Genomic DNA, 19,055 nt, shown 5'->3' with positions numbered 1-19,055 from the left:
TTTTAAACTGGTAAATTTGTCGTTTAAAGGAAAATTGGATGGTTCCACCCACCCAACTGGACTCATGGGGGGTATTATGGACCATGGTAAAAATTTCAACAATTTTTATTTCCTTGTGAAAAAAGTAAAAAAATTCCAAAATTGAAAATCCATGCTTTTTGAGTAATTTCGAAGGTTTCGAGGCCGGTGTCGAAAAGAAATACGGTTTTAAGGGATACATCTTGGGGGTCATATAATGTCGTTTGGAACCATAAATGATGATTATATGTTGTTATAAATGTTCGTGGTAGGCTTGAGTTGATGAAATCGGTGCAGGTTTTAAACCGCTAAATTGGCCGTTTAAAGGCAAATAGGATGGTTCCACCCACCCAATTGGACTCCCGCTGGGTATTAGGGACCATGGTAAACATTTCGGCAATTTTTTTATCCGGGCGAAAAAAATTAAAAAAATTCTTAAATTGAAGGCTAATATCCATGTTTTTTGAGAAATTTTGGAGGTTTTGGGGCTTGGTGTCGAAAAGCCTTTAGATTATAGGGGATACATCTCGGGGTTAGATAATGTCGTTTGGAACCATATATGATCATTATATGTTGTCATAAATGTTAGTGGTAGTCTTGAGTTAATGAAATCAGTGCAAATTATAAACCGGTAAATTGGTCGTTTAAAGGCAAATTGGATTGTTCTAGCCCAGCCAATTGGACTCCCGGAGAGTATTAGGGATCATGGTAAACGTTTCGTCACTTTTTATTTCCGGGTGAAAAAAGTCAAAAAATTTCAAAATTGAAGACTACGCTTTTTGAGAAATTTTGAAAGTTTCGGCCTCAACAGCAAAAAAATCTAGTCTTTAAGCAAAATTGTAAAATGGTAACACGGCTTTGTGCCCCTTGTGCCGGCCATGAGGCATTTTTTGCCCAAATTTATGTCTTGGGTCCAGTGCTTCTAGGTTCCAATTTCCCAACCCAAACATGCAACCCACAGCATAACACACAGAAAGCATCGTCTACTGCTTGTGCTGGGCTGTTTCGTGCTCCTGGTGGGCCCGGCACCACACAACGCAAACTGTCAAGTGTATGCAGGAGGTTATAAATCTAATGATTCATTGACTTTTGGAGAATCTTGTTTTGATTAATGAAAAAGCAATTGAGAAGCATGACCTATGAAAGAAGCTAGTAAACATGTACATCAAGACTTAATATTGCTATAAATGCTAGAAACTCCATTGATTTACAAATATGAGACTGAATATAGTGACATAAGCTAATACATGGATTACTTGCATTCCTTACGTAGCTATATACTCTAATCAGTGAGGGAATTGAAGTCGAGTCCATCAAGTTGTCTGTCTGCTAATTCTACTACATACACCAAGTGCAATCTATGATGTTGTCTGTCCTATTATCGTCTCCACTGGCTTCGACAACAGCTGCAATGGCCATGAGTCAGCTGGTGTGGGATATCTAGCATGAGGTTTGCTCACAGTTCTAGGTAAATTAGAAGCTGCATCAGCCTTTTGAAAAGTTTGCAGGTCAGGATTGATTGGAATGACATAGAGTGGGCCAAGAATTGGCTGTTGTGAAGATGGATCAGTGGTCGCCAATGGTGGTAACTGGCCTTCCATGAAGTGTGAAGCTGTTTCTCCATGCCAACATTCAAGAGGGGGGCTTGCGTTTAGGTCAGGCTTAGATTGGCCTAGCTTCTCTTCCACTTCATTTTGCATTTTCCTTATCTGCACTTCAAGTGCAGAATTCTCTTCTTTAAGCTCATTCTTCTCTGCTGTCATCTAGCCAGACAAGAAAAACGTCAGAAAATACTGCTTATGGAAAGAAGGAACGATGCAAAGCCAGAGTAGTCATTCAGATATAGTTGCTGAGTCGTAGCAAACATCCAGATAGTGTTTTTTTTTTTTTTTTTGCCTTACGAAAATTAGTATTAACAACACAAAGGAGACAGATGATATGCATAAACAGTACAACAGCCACATCAAGTACTATCAATTGTTCGGAGAATGTAGCTTTGCAATTTTGGTTCAATAATGATTTCCTATAAGTTATCCCTTATTCCCAAGTTAAGGCAATCAATCTAATTATACCAACAGGAAAGGCATAGAGCCATAGCAGAAGTATCAGCACTCAAACATTTTTAGTTTCTGCAATCCCTTCAAAGTTCAAACAATTGTCTCCTTTTACATAAAAATTACTGTTTATCCCAGGACAAGCAGATGTTAGGATGAGCATATAAGCGAGGTCATTGGCTTTCTTGTTTGCAATTACATCACATTTTGAAAAAAAGTTAAACCAGATATAAAAAAGTGGATGCATCCTATACAAATCCATTTCAAGCATCAAAGATGAAGGCCAGAATCATTGCTAAAATAGCATGCCTAATATCACGATCTTCAACCCTATAGCAAATATGAAACAAAATGGGTAGAAAGTTGAAGAGCTTACATATTGAGACTCTGACAGCAGAGTTGCATTCTCCTTTCTGAGGCTTTGAATATGAGAAACCATATATTTCATGAGCTTAATTGTCTCATTCAGTACACAGGCTTTCCCGTTGTTCTCTTGGTTTAAATCTGCATGGATTTTTAAGAATGAGTCTTTGACCTAAAGTATAACAAGACTAATATCTATGTTGATGAGTCCAACAAAGCCAGAAAATGAAATTACCAAGAACACCAGCCAGTTTATCAAAAAGCACATTTAGTTGTTCACGCTTCAATCTTTCTCTCTCTGCCTTCATAATTTTTTTTGGTAATTTACCCCGCTTTCTTTTGTTGGAGTGAGGACTGCAAATAAAACAACCGCTTTAAGTAAAAACATGCATATCACAAATGAAATTCCCATATAACTCAAATACATTGAAATGGATAAAAGGTAGGAGCTTGTTCATAAACCATGCAAACTCGAGCATAATCAAGCCTTCTGTTCTGGTTTTAATTAAGGTAATTCATAATCCAATCAAACTTGGAAAGAATATTGAAGTCTCATTCTCATGATAATAACTCTTCTCTCTATTAAGTTTTCCATTGTAATTGTTACATATTGTATATATGCTCCACCATCCTTTTTATCTTCCTGATTACATTGTCTACCTTTCCTGCTCTCTAAAAACATAGCATTATTCACGCACCATTTGCACTTGAACAGAACAAGACTACACAATCTCAATTTTAATTAGTAAGTGACAATGATATCTAGAATGAGCTGGGCATTTAGTCCCCCACAAGACAAACCCTTTCATGAAATGAACCGCTACATAATTCAAAAAAATCCCATGTTATGAAAACTACTACTACCTCCGTTACATGTTATGTGCATTTTCCCTCTCTGCTTTATGTCAAATCGTTGCACATAACCCGTAAAGGAGGTAGTATGTAAAATATGACTAATACAAAGACAAGTACGATTCTCTTTTTCGCCCAAAATTTAAAAGAAATGGTGAAAACTACGGAGTATATGTATAATATGACTATGAAAGACTAATCAATAACTATATAATACTGCAAAATGTTTTCTACCATACTATAATAAGCTCAATCAGATTACTTACTCATCCACTACATCTTCCGGAGCATCGCTTTCCTCATTAAGAACGGGATCATCGATAACTTCCGAACCCATTTGTTTCTAGTCACCAATTACTTAGGGTCTGCTGAAAGTTTTCTACCCTGAGAAACAAAACCAATTTCAACCCAAATTTCAAATTTAGTCAATAAAGATTCAACTTGATCAAAATGCAATCTTTATCAATATCTGGCTTCAATTCTATACCATGTACTAAAAGCTTGAAGCAGCAATTACCAAAAATGTGAACACACAACCAAATAATCAAGCAGTATAATTTAGCATAATCTTCCAACTTCAATGAAGAAATGGCTCAATCAACACAGCTCAATTAATCCGAACTACAAATATAAAAACTAGACAAATCCAAGAAAATTGAACACATAAACATCAAATTATATCACCAGAAACTTGCAAATTAATTGCTTTCCAATCATTCAATTCAAACATAAAATCACTCAATTACCCACAAATTAAACAATAGCACCATGTAAATAAAAATCAAATCACCAGAATAAAACTTTAAAAAAAAATCCAATTTATGAACATTAAAAATCAAAACCCAATTCAAATACCCAACAAATTTTCAAACCCAACTAATTAAATTTCAAATTTACCTTGAATTCACTTTCAACAAAGAACAAGCAAACAATTGGTGGGGTTTATCTTTTCTTGCTCCTCCAAAAATCAAATTGAAGGGGATTAAATTGTAGGAATTGTGTAGAAGTTCATCAAAAAAATTTATTGTTTAATTTTGGGGAAGTTTGATTTTTTGGTGAGGAAATAAATTTCCAAATAATAAAAGGAAATACTAAAATTTGTGATAGCATAGTTCCACGTGAAATTGGGCAACCTCCCACTAGTAGAATGTATAAAAGCATACGCCAAACACACGCCTTGATCATGCATAATGCTTGAAATCCAACGTGTAATTTCAACACCACGCAATCCACCATTATATAAAGTGTGCTTGTCATAATTCGTGTGTTCTCCATAAGTCTTAGAAAAGGACAACTTTTGTCACAATTTTTTATTCTACAAAAAAGGTTTCCAATTCTAAAAATGTTTGGTGGATAGAGCAATAATAATATTAATTATTATACGATTAAAATCGCGTGTATTTTACGTGCGACTAGCTATATCATGTTACTACTTGTAACGCAAGCTTAACTCGATCATGACCTTTACTTATTGGATTCGACCCACCCGAGTTTCCCCCCAAAACCCCCTCGGGGGGATGTTTACAAGGAATCATTAAGTTGATTTAGAAAATCAAGTAAGATTAGGATTTTGACTAGTTTCGATGATCAATTTGATTCGTGGGCTCCCAGCCAGCAAGCAGTTAGCCTTCCTCTACAAAGAATGGAAGTGTGGATGAATCGACATCAAATAGAGGAATTCGGGTTTTCTATTCATAAATATAAATAAGATGACAAGAGCACCCATTTCACAAAAACCTAAAGATATCCTCCCCCCTTTTTTTTAGCCAACACCATAAACCTAATTTGGAACCCTTTTTTGGTCAAAGCCAAATGATGAATAGAAGGAAAGGAGATCATAAAGATAGGCGGACGACTGGACTGGTACCGCGGAAAGCCTGTTCAAGGGGGTGGAGGAGAGAAGGGGATTCCGGCTTCATGCAGGCGAGTTGCAGCCTGCAATCCGAACTGAGGACGGGTTTTTGGGGTTAGCTCACCCTCGCGGGATCGCGGCCCTTTGTCCCGGGTGATGCCGTTTGGTCTAAAGAATGCCGGGGCGACGTACCAGCGAGCCATGACTGCGCTCTTTCATGATATGATGAACAGGGCCCGGGGTTTGAAACCAAACTTCTCCTCAGGAGGATAGATGGGCGGTTGGTTTGCCCAGGTGACTGATCCTGCCATAATGGACTCTTACCTATAGAACCGGCAACCGAAGTCGAGCATACATACGACGATCTTCATGCGTGAATAGCCGGGAGGAAAGAAAGGGCGGTAGATGATAATGAGAAAGGGCGCCGCGTCTGGACGAGCGGGCAGAATGGATGAGCGAAGAGTGGGAAATAGCCCGAGTCTCATGTAAGATCGAGGTGCTTCCGAGGAACTGGGGGACCTTCTCGAGCACAGGTTCTGAAAGAAAGAGATAGAGCTAACCTATTCGTCGCCCCCTAGATAGACAACTACATAGAGGGTCTCTACAAGATCAAGGAATTCAAAGAAACTGTTTAACAAAACCTTGAATTTAAAGAAACCTTCCTTATCGAAGGAGGCAGGAAAGGAACGTTTCCCCCCAAAACCCCCTCGGGCCTCATGTCAGTTCAATCTTTTTATGAACCTGAATTCTTTGCTGAAGCTTCCAATCATTCTTGCTGAAGAAAGACTATGCAAGAAAAAAAGAAAAAAACTGAGTCTCATTGCCTGCAGGGAAACAAGCCATTGGCTACAAGTGAATTTACAAGATCAAGCATAAAACAGATAGCTCAGTAGAAAGATACAAAGCTAGATTAGTAGCTAAAGGATTCCTTCAAGAATATTGAGTCGAACCCCTTTCGAGATAGAAGAAACATTTGCCCCGGGTTGCTAAAATGACCACCATTCGTGGCATTCTTGCCTTGGCTGCAATCAAACAAAAAGTTGCCCTTATTTCAACTTGACGTGAAGAATGCCTTTCAACAACATAAGGGACCATGGAGGAAATAAAGGGATCTTCAGTCCCAGGGTTCCCGAGCTTCGTCGAGAGAGGGATAACTTTTTGCTTTTATTCCGTAATTGCGCATTCGGCATTATCAATGGAAGCAATTGTTGGAGCTGAGTCAGTAGCTTATGTCCGTGGACACCTTCTTACCCCCGATACCCGATTTTCTCTGTTTGTGTTTATGCTGTGCGCTTCACGCTCTGCTAGCATAGAGTCGTTGTCTAACCTCCTTGGGAGAGAGTGATTCTCTCTTACCGCTTATTAGAACATAGGAGAAAAGCTGAAAAATCCTCTGGTAGCTAGAAAGGGGATTTTTAACGAGCTAACCGAGGGGCGTAGCGAATCGCATGGACGAGTTGTCGCAAGCATATGCGCAATTCTATCCATCTGGTTCGGGGGGAATACCCGGGGGGTCTAGTACCCCACCGGGATCCTTTGAGAATCCGAAGAATAAAGTAATTTCAATAACGATGACTGAATAATTCCAATAATACTAATCGAATAATCCCTATAACACTGACAAAGTAACCCTATAATATCAACCAAATAATTCCTATAACACTGGCGAAGTAACTCATATAACACTAACAAGGTAACCTCCATAATAGCTTGACATATGGTGTGGTCAGCGCCCAACCATATATAAGAATTTGTGTATACGATATATTTTATATGACAGTTTTCTTAAAATGTTATTTGTTTATTAAAAAAAAAAAAAAAAAAAAAAAAAAAAAAAAAAAAAAAAAAAAAAAAAAAAACTCTGTATATCATATGTAAAAATAATTACAAGTATAATTTTTCTAGGTAATTTGATTATTTTATAGTGGTCCACTGGTCCTTGTAAGACACAATCAATCAATTAACCTATACTAAAAGCAAACCTAAGATGACATTTGTCACGATGTCATTAATAATTTCCCTCCTTTTGCACTTTTTTTTTTTTTTTTTTCCAAATTTTAATGACTTCCATTTTATAAGCTACAATAATACTTATTTCTATTTTGACAACATATCTAATCCAATCATACTCAATTAATATTTTTTTTAACATATATTCTATATATACTATTAATCTTTTAGTTACAAGTATACAAACATAGATTAAAAATAAGGTATTAAATATTAAGGAGTACCAATTTTTTCCTCCAAGCTCCAAGATTAATCATTTGACATTAATCGTTATGCAATGTGATTATTAAAATTAAAATAAAAACCGCTACTACTCACTATAAATACATTTTAAAAAAGTTGATTATGGAATACTAATTATTCTAAAGTAATATAAATCAACTAAATTTTCATTTAATGCCGGTCAAAGTGTGTCAACAAAAATATAAGGACGAAGGTATATGAGTTCGTATACGGGTACTAACCTTTTATTTTTTTCCTTTTTTTTTGAAGACATATACGGGTACTAACCTAAGCTTGTATTTTCGTTTTCTTATATAAAACCCAATAGTTTCTAAATTTCTATTAATAAATTATTTTTTATAAAATTCAAAACAATAACCTTTACGCATTTGGTATAAATTAAAATTCAAGTTATTTTGTCACAAATATTTTTTTTATGGATAAATTGTTAAATTAACAACCATTCTTTATTCCCCTCAAAAATAAAAATAAAAAATAAATAAAAACCATTCTTTATAATTTTTATTGTAAAGTTTAATTATAACCGTGCATGGCACGGGACTTAACCTAGTATGGTTGATAAAAGAAAAAAAAAGTATAAAATTTTAAAGTCAACCGAAAAGCAAATACTTAAATTATGCATAGTGCAAATTATTTAGCAATTTAAAATTTATTATATTATTAGTATCAAGTTTGAGATATTTAATCTGTTAGTGTAATTACATACATGATCAACCTTGGAAACACACCCTAATCATTAAGATGTTTGACAGCAAAATTGGCTATATGTCACTAATGAAGAGATTGAAGAAAAAATGGGAGTTAACTGGTGGTCTTGTTCTAACTGATATAGGACATGACTACTTTATTGCTCGTTTTACCAACATGGGTGATTACAATCATGTTCTTACCCAGGGTCCATGGATGCTTGATGACAATTATCTTACCATTCGTAAATGGATCCCTAATTTCATCCCAGATGATAAACCAATGAGGTTCTTAACTGCCTGGGTAAGGATTCCTCATTTGGCTGTTGAATACTTTGACAAAGAGTTCCTACACAAGATAGGAAGCAAGATTGGTAAAGTGGTGTGTGTTGATAATAACACTGCTATGGCTCAACGAGGCCAATTCACAAGACTTAGTGTTGAACTAGATCTTTCTAAACCTTTACTGTCCAAGTTTTGGTTGAAAGGGCATATCTGGAGAGTTCAATATGAAGGTCTTCGTATGATTTGCTTCGAGTGTGGCAAGATTGGTCATAATAGTGAAGCTTGCACCTCGAAACATCATGATAATTTTGATCAGGTCATGGAGCAGAGCAGTGTGCATCACTCTGCTGAGGTTGTTAAGGTGCCCTCGACAGTGGAAGCTCATGACTATGGATCTTGGATGCAGGTCAAGAAACCGCCACCAAGAAGAAGACCACCACGTGCTGAGAAGCTAGCGCAGGTGGCCGGAAAAGCAGTGAATTTTCAGAATTCAAAGTCAGCTCAAGTCAAGGAAGTCAACAATCAAGGCACTATTCTAGGGGGGTCCAGATTTTCTATCCTGAATGAGGAAGGTAATCATGAAAAGATGCAATCAAATCAGAATATTCCTGTTGATTTGGATGCAGAAATTTTGATTTTATCTGAGGTTGGTGTGGACACTGTTGACTTGGGATTAGACTCTCAAATTCCCAAAAATCCTGCTAAAAATATTATCTTCCATGCTGGCAAGGCTACAACTCAGCCGAAAAATAAGGGACAATTTTTAGGAAGTTCGAAAAAAGTGCAAGAAATTAGGAAACAAAATCAATCCCCTCAAAATTCTATCCTAAAAGATATTTCCAATGTATCTTCACAGAATATTCCTAAAAGTCCATCATCATCTTTTCTTACTGTTTCCTTAGGCAAAGAAAATAATAATAATATTCTCCAAGCTAACACCGAAGCAAACCCAGAAGCTACACTCCTTATTGCAAACACACAGCCCTCATCAAGCCAAATCAACCCTGCCCTCACCCATGTCTCTTCTACTCCCTGCACCAATTCACCTTCGAATTCCCCCGGAGAAGACAATTTGTGCAACCACAGCTATGGAGGAACCGTACCTAGGGGAGGCCGACCCCCTGACTCACAAGATGGAGGTGGAGATACACTCATGGATACCTCCGATGCCGGGGACGCTGGAATTAGTGGTGACTATGAGGTTACCACTGAGAATTAAGCATGCTTTTAGACTGATTGATGAGTCTTTTAAGGCCAATTTTCCCTTATCCAATGGTATTATGAATAGTGCAAACATTCAACTCCCCAATTCCATTCCCATAACGTGTATGGTGTGGAATGTGCAAGGTGCTGGTAGTAGGGATTTTCTAGCTGTGCTTAGAGAAGTGATTCGGATAAATAAACCTTGTGTCTTTGCATTAATTGAAACCCATATGGGTGGAGATCATGCTCAGAAAATTGCTACAATGCTTGGTTATTATGGTCATACGAGAGTAGATGCTCATGGTTTTAGTGGTGGAATCTGGGTGTACTGGAAGCCAGAGCTGGTGAGCGTTGACCCCATTGAAAAATCCTATCAATACATTACCATGACCATTACTAGAAATGGTGAAGAACCTTGGTTCCTGTCAACAGTGTATGCAAGTCCTAATCCGGCAAATAGACAGGATCTGTGGACAAACCTCTCTGACTTTGCCCAACGCAACAACAAGCCTTGGTTGATTGCGGGGGACTTCAACGAGACTAGGTTTGGGTGGGAGCGTAGTGCTAGCTGCAATGAAACTACACGTCGTAGTACTCGGTTCAATCAATGGGTCAATGATACTCAATTAATTGAGGTGGAGTTCTCTGGATCGGCCCATACATGGGCCCGTGGAAATTCCCCTGAAACCAGACAGAGTGCGAGATTGGATAGAGCGTTGTGCAACTCTGAATGGAGTATGAATTTCGAGCAGGCTAGGGTAAAACATCTCCCTGCCCTTCAGTCTGATCACTGCCCTCTGCTTATATCTTCAAACGGTTTTGCTCCGTTGGTTTCATTGGATAAACCCTTCAGATTTCAAGCAGCGTGGTTATCTCATGAAAAATTTTCAGATTTCCTTAGTAACCAATGGAATCCAGACGCTCCTCTTATCCCTCTCCTTTCTTCTTTCTCTAAAAATTTGCAAGAGTGGAATAAAGAGGTTTTCCACAATATATTTCGAGAAAAACGATCCTTGATGGCTAGAATACAGGGGATTCAATCCTCCCTCTCAAATAATAAGCAGTCAGGTTTGATTAAATTAGAAGCAAAGCTTCGGAGGGACCTCGATGAAGTTCTTCACCAAGAAGAGCTTTTGTGGTATCAAAAGGAAAGGGTGGACTGGATTGAAAATGGTGATCGCAACACTACTTTTTTTCACCTAAGTACTATAATTCGTAGGTGGAAAAATAAAATAGTTGCAATAAAAAATGATGCTGGGAATTGGGAACATGATAAGGAGGCTGTTAAAAATCTAGTTGTGAGTTACTTCTCTTCTCTCTTTAAAGATGATGGGGGGACAACTAGATATAACATCCCAACGGGGGTATGTGCTGCAATATCCACCGAAGATTGGAACTCTCTGAATCGTGCCTATACTGCTAGGGACATCGACTTTGTGATCAAGAACATGGGTGCTCTTAAAGCTCCGGGGCCGGACGGGTTTCAAGCACTCTTCTATCAAAAAAATTGGGAAATTGTTGCTCCCAATGTTTATGCTATGGCACTTTCTGTTTTGGAAGGTAAAGGTATCCCTGACTCTTTGAATGAAACATTCATTGTTTTGATCCCGAAAATTGACTGCTCGGAGTTGCCTTCTCAATTCCGTCCCATTGGACTTTGCAATGTCACATACAAAATCATCACCAAAGCTATTGTCAACCGCTTGAAACCCCTGCTTCCGAAGATCATCTCAAGTGCTCAATCAAGCTTCGTTCCGGGGAGACAAATAACCGACAATATTGTTATTGTACAGGAGGTAATCCACACCATGAAGAGAAAGCAAAGTGGGAAGGGATACATGACAATTAAGATTGATTTCGAAAAGGCTTATGACCGCCTTAAATGGGATTTTATTCGAGACACTCTACAAGAGATGAACCTCCCAATTCGGATGGTGGAAGTCATTATGGAATGTGTAACTTCCTCTTCGTTGCGTGTTCTTTGGAATGGAGAAAAAACAGAAGCATTCAACCCGTCTCGAGGTATTCGTCAAGGCGACCCTTTATCTCCATACCTCTTCGTTTTATGCATGGAGAGGCTTAATCAAGTTATTGAGGAAGCGATTGTTGCTAATCGTTGGTCACCTATTTATGCCAGCCGTGGAGGTCCCATGTTATCCAACCTTTTATTTGCAGACGACCTGATACTTTTTGCAGAAGCATCAGTGCAGCAAGCTGAGGTGGTAAGGGATTGTTTGGATAGGTTCTGTGAGGCGTCTGGGCAACGGGTCTCACTACCAAAGTCTCGTGTTTATTATTCTAAAAATGTTGATCCCGATTCTCAACTACAGATTAATGAAGCACTTGGGATGGAATCAACAGAAGATCTGGGTATGTATCTTGGGATGCCGACATTGACTAGTCGGGTGACTAAAGAAACATATGCACACCTATGTGAAAAAATAGACCGAAGGCTATCTGGTTGGAAAACAAAATATTTGTCCCTTGCGGGGCGGATTACTCTTGCCAAGTCGACTCTCACAACCATAGGAAACTACTCTATGCAGTCAGCCAAAATTCCTAGACTCACTTGCGATGAAATTGACAAAAAAGCGAGGATATTCATATGGGGAGGAAGTGAAGAGAAAAACCGAATTCATCTCCTCTCATGGGAAACATTGCAATTGCCTCGAGACAAAGGTGGAATTGGTATTCGATCAGCTAGGCAAATTAATTCGGCTTTCTTGACCAAGCTTGGGTGGAGAGTCTTATCGGAACCAAACTCACTTTGGTCAAGGGTGTTAAGGTACAAATATTGCAAAGGTCGCTGTGACATTGACATGTTTGCTCCTACCACAAATATGTCGAATGTTTGGAGGGGTATTACAGATAATGCGAAGTGGATTACTAAAGGCTCTGCTGTAGCTATTGGTAATGGACGCAAAACACTTTTTTGGGATCATTGTTGGGCTACCTCAAGGCCTCTCCGTGACTTGATTATTGCTCCTATTCCAGACAGTATTGATGGAGCAATAGTAGAAGAGATGTGGTCTATGGGTGAGGGGTGGAATTGGGATGTATTTGCTAATATTTTACCCCCGGATGTCCTCAAGCAAATTGCTGCACACCGAGTGATTGAAGATAATGATGCTGATGATACTCGCTTCTGGCTAGGATCAAATTCTGGCGCTTTCTCTGTCAAGAAGGCCTTGAGATTAATAAAAGATGATAGCCATACTTCAACAGATCCAAAATGGGATCTTGCTTGGTCTGCTCAAGTGCAACAAAGAATCAGGGTGTTTTTATGGCTAATTTTGCATGACAGAGTGCTCTGCAATGCAAATAGAGCTAAGAGACACTTAACCGAAGATCCTAGATGCAAAAGATGCACCTCTGGTGAGGATGAGACCCTGCTACACATGCTTCGTGACTGTCCTGCTGTGAAGGATGTCTGGAAATCAATTGGTGGTGCAGCCTTCTACCCTTCCTTTTACACTGGTAACCTGCAGGATTGGATGAGCAAGAATCTTAAGGCTGAAGGACTGATTTACTCTGAGAAGTGGCCTGTGTGCTTTGCGCTTGCACTATGGTGGAATTGGAAGTGGCGCAACTGTGAGGTTTTTGCAAGAGTCAATGACATCCCAATCAATAAAGGGGTGTTTATTAGAAAGAAGGCAGAGGAGACTTGGAGAGTGATGATGGGTGATGATGTGAATTCTATTTTCAAACGCAATGCTTTAAAAAGACAAGTGCTTGTAAGCTGGTCTGCTCCACCAGTTGGCTGGGTGGCACTCAATACTGATGGGGCTGCTCGTGGCTCACCAGGACTTGCTGGGGGAGGTGGAGTATTAAGAGATTGTTGCGGCAGATTCATCAAGGGATTTGCAGCTAGTTTTGGTATATGCAACGCTTACAGGGCTGAGTTAATGGCCATTGAAATTGGTTTGAAGTTGGCAGTTAACTTAGGAATAACTAAGCTTGTGGTACAAATGGACAACAAAGCTTGTGTTGAGGCTATTCAAGATGATCAGACTCATGGTGGCGAAGGACTACACATGATCAACAATTGTCGCAACATGATCAAAACCTTTAATTGTAATTTTCGTATTTTTCATTGTTTTCGTGAGGGTAATAAGGTAGCTGATAAACTAGCTAATCTAGGCATCAATCTTGAAGGAAGTCCCCTTTATTTCGAGAATCCTCCAATCGAAATAAAGGAACTTCTTAGGGAGGATGTCTTAGGAGTTACTACTCCTCGTTTTATTTCTTAGTTGTTGTGTCTTTTGGGCTATGCCCCCATTTGCATAAAAAAAAAAAACATACATGATCAACCATATTTTGGATCATAATACTTAAATTTGTATGTAATTATATGATTGCTATTTTGGAGCTTAAAAATATTACTTACTATATTTTAACATGAAAAAAGTATAGGGCTTTTAAGGTGCTATTAAGAACTACGTATTTGTCTAGTTAACGGTTTAAAATATAAAGCTAGCATGATTTTTTTTGTGTATGTATAGTTCCATATATATTGAGGGTGTATACAGAATTATAAACTTTTCAAATAACACATGCAAATGTCTAACACTTTATTAGGCTAATGATCTACTTATTGGTTTTCCGGTGATATCTAATGCTATCCTAGTTTTTTTTTTTTTTTTTTTTTTTTTTTTGGGAAAAGCAATGCTCTCCTAGTTTTTGTAACCTAAAAGTAAAACAAATTCTATGTAATACTACTACGTGGTATTGAATTTGCACAATAACTGGATACAAACAAGATGCATGCATTCCTTATTAAGAGTACATTGGCCTAAAATTCTTTGGTACAAGTCCAGTAATTTTGGGGCCATGATGCTTATGTCCAACTCAATGGGTCGAATCTAAAGTTTATGCATGATGCTCTGCCTAACTAAATGGGCCAAATCTAAAGTTTTTGCAACATGTCGAACCAAACTTATACAATTGCATTAAAAGTGCTAAAATGTACCCATTATAACATGATGCAAGTACCAGGACTCTAGGAGTATAATTTAGAATTAAGAGTATGAAGGATTGTAGTTAAAAATTGGAAAAATATCATTTATTGTTTATGCATAGATATGTTACAGCTTACAAGCCTAAGCAGTGATATTCTAATAGAGATTTTGAACATGATCAAACCTGTACAAAATTATCGCGATTTCAAATCACTACAAGTGCCCAATAATGTACACCAAATTAAACCTGTGTACTCCATAAGTATTGAAATTGTATGAAGGCACACACGAGACCATTGTATAAGGATTATTGACAAACATATGGAACATTAAAAGTGGTTGCTCGTTCAAAAACATCTACATACAAGAAAGTTGAGTGCCACAAGATCAAAACATGTTTTACATGTGATGCATGCTTATAAGGTTATTACCTTCGTATTAACTAAAGATGATCACTCGTTCTATTTTTTTTTCCTCCTTTATCAAATGAGGATTTTCATTATTAATCACGATATCTAGTTAGTTAGTCACGAACAATCGTCTGTGGAATAGCTTATGAGTTATGGGTCCATCGTCGTCTTATCAAGTCCAAATCTTTGATTTCTTACTCCCATTAGATGTCTTCGCACAATAGATCTTGATATGGACTCCATTTGTTTCCCTAATTGCTTCTTTCATCTACAAGTACCTGTAGTATAAGAAAATCGATATTTACAATCACAAAATAATCAAAACATGTTGCAAATATAAAAAGTAGTCGCGTTTTTGTATAGGTGTGTGTTACAAAAGTTGATATTGCATCCAAAAATTAAATTTCAAGCAATATGTTCTACTATTTAAAGTAGTATAAAATTATTATTCACTAATACTCACTTTTAATCTAACAAAGATCATCTTTACTAGGTGACTAATAACCACACATGAGAAAATAATCATAAAAAAATTGAATATTTTAGCTAGCCCTAGTGGCCTCTCTCAAGATAAATTTGCCACCCTAACACCATCTAAATGAAAGGATTTGGTTAAGATTATCCATCATTCTGGTGAGCTCTTTCCACCTAAAATCCCGACCTATCCAAATTAAATAGTTTTATTATATCTTATCTGAACTTTTTTTTTTTCCGGAATAATCTTTTACTCCCTCTATTATTTTTTACCTGATCTGTTTCTTTCATCACGCTTGCCAATGCAAAACTTTAACGATCAATAACTTAAATTCTTCATAAGTAAAAATTATAAAAGTTATATATTATGATAGTACTTATTGAGACCAATCTAAAAAGATCATACATGAATATATTTTTTCTTACATATTATTCACAAAAGAAGGTCAAAGGAGAGGTGGTAAATAGTGTAAAAGTCAAAACGGGTCAAGTAATAAAGAACGGAGGAAGTAACATATAAAAACAAACATAGAAACTCGAAAACGGCCTATCTACTTGAGCAAATGTACAATAATGTAGAGAAGTAAGAGTCAAACCTCATTTCTTTCTTAGGCTGATCATATGACTCAGAGTCCAATAGCCAGTGAGGGGCAGTAAAATTTTGAGTTGACTGAGTAAAATTAGTAGAATCAGATTGAGGAGACATAAAAGGGTAAAAAGTGGTGGGTTGATAAGAGTGAGCTTGAGTTTTTTGACCCATAATATAAGGATAAGTTGTAGCAATATCATTATTAGATGGTGAAATTGAGCAAGAAATTGCAGGGGAATTTGGGATGCAAGTTTTTAGATTAATTTTGGGTGATGATGTTGAAAAAGTGGAGTCATTTGTTGATGATTTTGGTGTTGTATTGGAAAAAACTTGTTGATTTTGTTTCTTAGTTTTGTTCTTTCCTCTATGCATGTGCTTCTCACAATACTTAGAATCTGAGCATGCTTCTTTTGAACACCTCCATTTTTTACCATCTGTTCTTCTACACCTTCCTGGCTCTGGGTCTATTTTTCTTCCATATCCCATTTGAAAACAACCCCATCCAACTACATGACACAAAGATTTCAACAAATGGGTTAGCGGATAATGCCATCAGTTATGTAAAATCTCCATAGGTAACCGACGTAAGAGATGTACTGTATGTGATGCACACACTGATAGATGCACTTTATCCTATCTCCTATCCATCCACCCTTAGCAATAATTTCATAAGAATTCAATGAATGGTTGAAGATAAGGTTTGACTAGATATTAATATAGATCTCTAATATTGAACCCAATTGTATATACTACCTCTGTTACATATTATTTGCAACGATTAGACATTTTCCCTCTCTACTTTATGTCAAATCGTTGCAAATAATGTGTAATGGAGGTAGTACTTTAATATATATTGGCCATAATCATTACAATGTTGGCCTAGGCCAAGGCATGACCCTTCATTGTCTCCATAACCCTTCACAATTGAACAACAACATTGAGCCCACCACAATCATAGACATATAAACCAAAACATTAAAAACATAATCTAGAATATGTTTAGCCTAATTAGGGTTGATGACAATGATTTTAAAGTGAAGTGATACTTCCTATTTTTAGCCCCAACAGCAATTAAACCAATAAATAGTGTCTAACCACATCTATAATAAACACATACATATCCAACAAACCATAAATCAAATATATCTACACATATATCTATCAGACTTAGTCATCTCAAATAACATAAAAGTCGCCAAATTATAAAACTATCTTCTACGAAATATTATGAAATGAAATATATAGTACTATAAATATATGCACCTGTTGTATACAAGACCTGTTATCGTAAAAAAAAAAAGGCAACAACAAGATTAGATGCAGAGAATAAAAGGGTAAGTAGCTTACATGGAATAGATTGTTGATTAGAGAAGAGTCCAGAAGAAGAGGAAGTAAATGGGTTTCTGATAACAGTAGAGAAGAGTTCAGGTGGGACAGGAATTCCTGACATAATATATTTGAAAGTAAGAAGTTGCTGCTCTAATTCTTGCCATTGACTTGCTGTGAAAGGGAAAGGAGATTTATGGTTATTTCTTCCAGATATCATCATCTTTTCTTTTTTCTAAAGGAGAGGGAATTTTATACACTAGTTTTGTTTCAAGATTATTTTTGAGAGAAGCATATAAATAGTGGGACTGAATGAATTCTGAAACTTCTTTTTTATCAGTGGAATTTTTGCAGAATAGTATTATTATTTGGGCTTTTATTTTTTCAGAAATTATTTTTGTGTGAATGATGAACTGTTATGAAGATTGTATGTAATAATAACATTTGATGTTACTAGTTTAATATAGGTGCTGGCTGGCTGTGTATTACTAGACCTCAGAAATATAAGATGTATGTCTGCAGTCTGCAGTCTGTTCTTATTTTTTTTGATTTTTTTTTTTTCATGTACCATTATTAGGTTTAGGGGGAGAAGTTGTTATTACACCCGAGTCTATCGTATATCCATGAGTATTTGTTCTCATTTTGATAATTGTTTTTCATTTTTCATCAGATGAAGAGCAAAAATCAACCTTGATTAATTATTGAGTGTACGGTACACCCGACTGTATATAACAAATTCTAACTTAGGGGCCGGAGGGTAAAATTATAAAATTATTTTAAAGAGGAAATAAATATTTAAATGTTTTGGGGGGGGGGGGGGTTCAAAGTGTTAAATTTAATTTACGCTTAACTTCTAAGAAAAAAAAACTTGATTAAAAAAATAAATTCAAGCTAAGAGATGTCGCGGTTCTTGCCTGCGTGTGAGGGGGTGATGTGTTCCGTCCCTTACTCTTATTATCGAGGGATTAAGGAACCAAATTTAGAGACGGATAAGCATATACAAAAGGCATTTTGGATATTTCAACTTCAAGACGAGGTCACTACGACTCATTATTGTCCCTTTATCTATGAAAATATACCTTACAATTTACATGATACAGCACATATGAAAAACGTTACCCTGACTAGCTAGACCTAGAAGCCTCTGGTACCTCAACAATTTATTCCCATCACTTTTTATTATTATCACCATTAATTTTTTTTTTCTCTTTTTATTTTTAATGTTCCAATACTTATCCTCTCCTCCCCTATCTTGTCTTCTAAAATTGCTTTTCACAAATGTACAGAAAGTACAACGTTTACATTATTGTGCAAATGAAAGGAGGCAACATACCAATTAAAACAATCTATAATAAGATTAATAACACTTATATAATACATATTTTACAAGTTTATAGATCTAGATTATTGAAGATGATTTTATGATAAAATTACGACACATACTTTGAATTAAATCATATAATACGTAGAATTGAATCATATTATTGACATATACTATAAACTAGAATCATATAGATTCACTGGTTTTAATACATTACAGCCACTAACTTAACCTACCATATCAAATAATCAATTATGCATGTTACCACTTGTAACATAGATGATGGACCTAGTAAGTTATCTAGCTAGGTTGATACAAAGTACTTAGTTTCCATAATAGAGGTCAGCTACTCCATACAACAATAGTGAACCACGTCGTCCATTCTACCATCATCAATCACTTAAGACATTT

At 36.7% G+C, this 19,055-nt stretch overlaps 2 protein-coding genes across 2 annotated transcripts; both read right to left on the bottom strand.

Annotated features, from left to right (window-relative positions):
• Positions 1-1,196: 1,196 nt before the first annotated feature.
• LOC145618763 (transcription factor bHLH47-like) lies at positions 1,197-4,406 on the bottom strand. The gene is made up of 5 exons (XM_081673490.1): positions 4,185-4,406; positions 3,554-3,671; positions 2,671-2,789; positions 2,449-2,576; positions 1,197-1,781 (listed from the first exon to the last, which is right to left on the bottom strand). Exons 2-5 carry the CDS (start codon positions 3,622-3,624, stop codon positions 1,377-1,379), a joined length of 723 nt encoding a protein of 240 aa, XP_081529616.1. The 5' UTR covers positions 3,625-3,671; positions 4,185-4,406; the 3' UTR covers positions 1,197-1,376.
• Positions 4,407-14,600: 10,194 nt separating this feature from the next.
• Positions 14,601-17,724, bottom strand: LOC145618747 (growth-regulating factor 1-like). The gene is made up of 3 exons (XM_081673489.1): positions 17,345-17,724; positions 16,005-16,503; positions 14,601-15,212 (listed from the first exon to the last, which is right to left on the bottom strand). Exons 1-3 carry the CDS (start codon positions 17,544-17,546, stop codon positions 15,203-15,205), a joined length of 711 nt encoding a protein of 236 aa, XP_081529615.1. The 5' UTR covers positions 17,547-17,724; the 3' UTR covers positions 14,601-15,202.
• Between the last annotated feature and the right edge of the window lie 1,331 nt (positions 17,725-19,055).

The sequence above is a fragment of the Chenopodium album genome, chromosome 3 (genome assembly GCF_948465745.1).
Source record: "Chenopodium album chromosome 3, dcCheAlbu1.1, whole genome shotgun sequence".
Classification (NCBI taxonomy): Eukaryota; Viridiplantae; Streptophyta; class Magnoliopsida; order Caryophyllales; family Amaranthaceae; genus Chenopodium; species Chenopodium album.
The sequence above is the reverse complement of the archived record's forward strand: the minus strand, read 5'-3'. Positions and strand labels throughout refer to the sequence as shown.

What these genes read in the sequence shown, in the direction of transcription:
- LOC145618763 (XM_081673490.1), bottom strand. Translation starts at nt 3,624, where the DNA reads ATGGGTTCGGAAGTTATCGATGATCCCGTTCTTAATGAGGAAAGCGAT. An exon ending in TAAACTGGCTGGTGTTCTTG is followed by an intron (nt 2,577 to 2,670) that starts GTAATTTCATTT and finishes AAATCCATGCAG; the next exon opens with ATTTAAACCAAGAGAACAAC. An exon ending in TGCTGTCAGAGTCTCAATAT is followed by an intron (nt 1,782 to 2,448) that starts GTAAGCTCTTCA and finishes TTGTCTGGCTAG; the next exon opens with ATGACAGCAGAGAAGAATGA.
- LOC145618747 (XM_081673489.1), bottom strand. Translation starts at nt 17,546, where the DNA reads ATGATGATATCTGGAAGAAATAACCATAAATCTCCTTTCCCTTTCACA. An exon ending in TAATCAACAATCTATTCCAT is followed by an intron (nt 16,504 to 17,344) that starts GTAAGCTACTTA and finishes TGTGTCATGTAG; the next exon opens with TTGGATGGGGTTGTTTTCAA.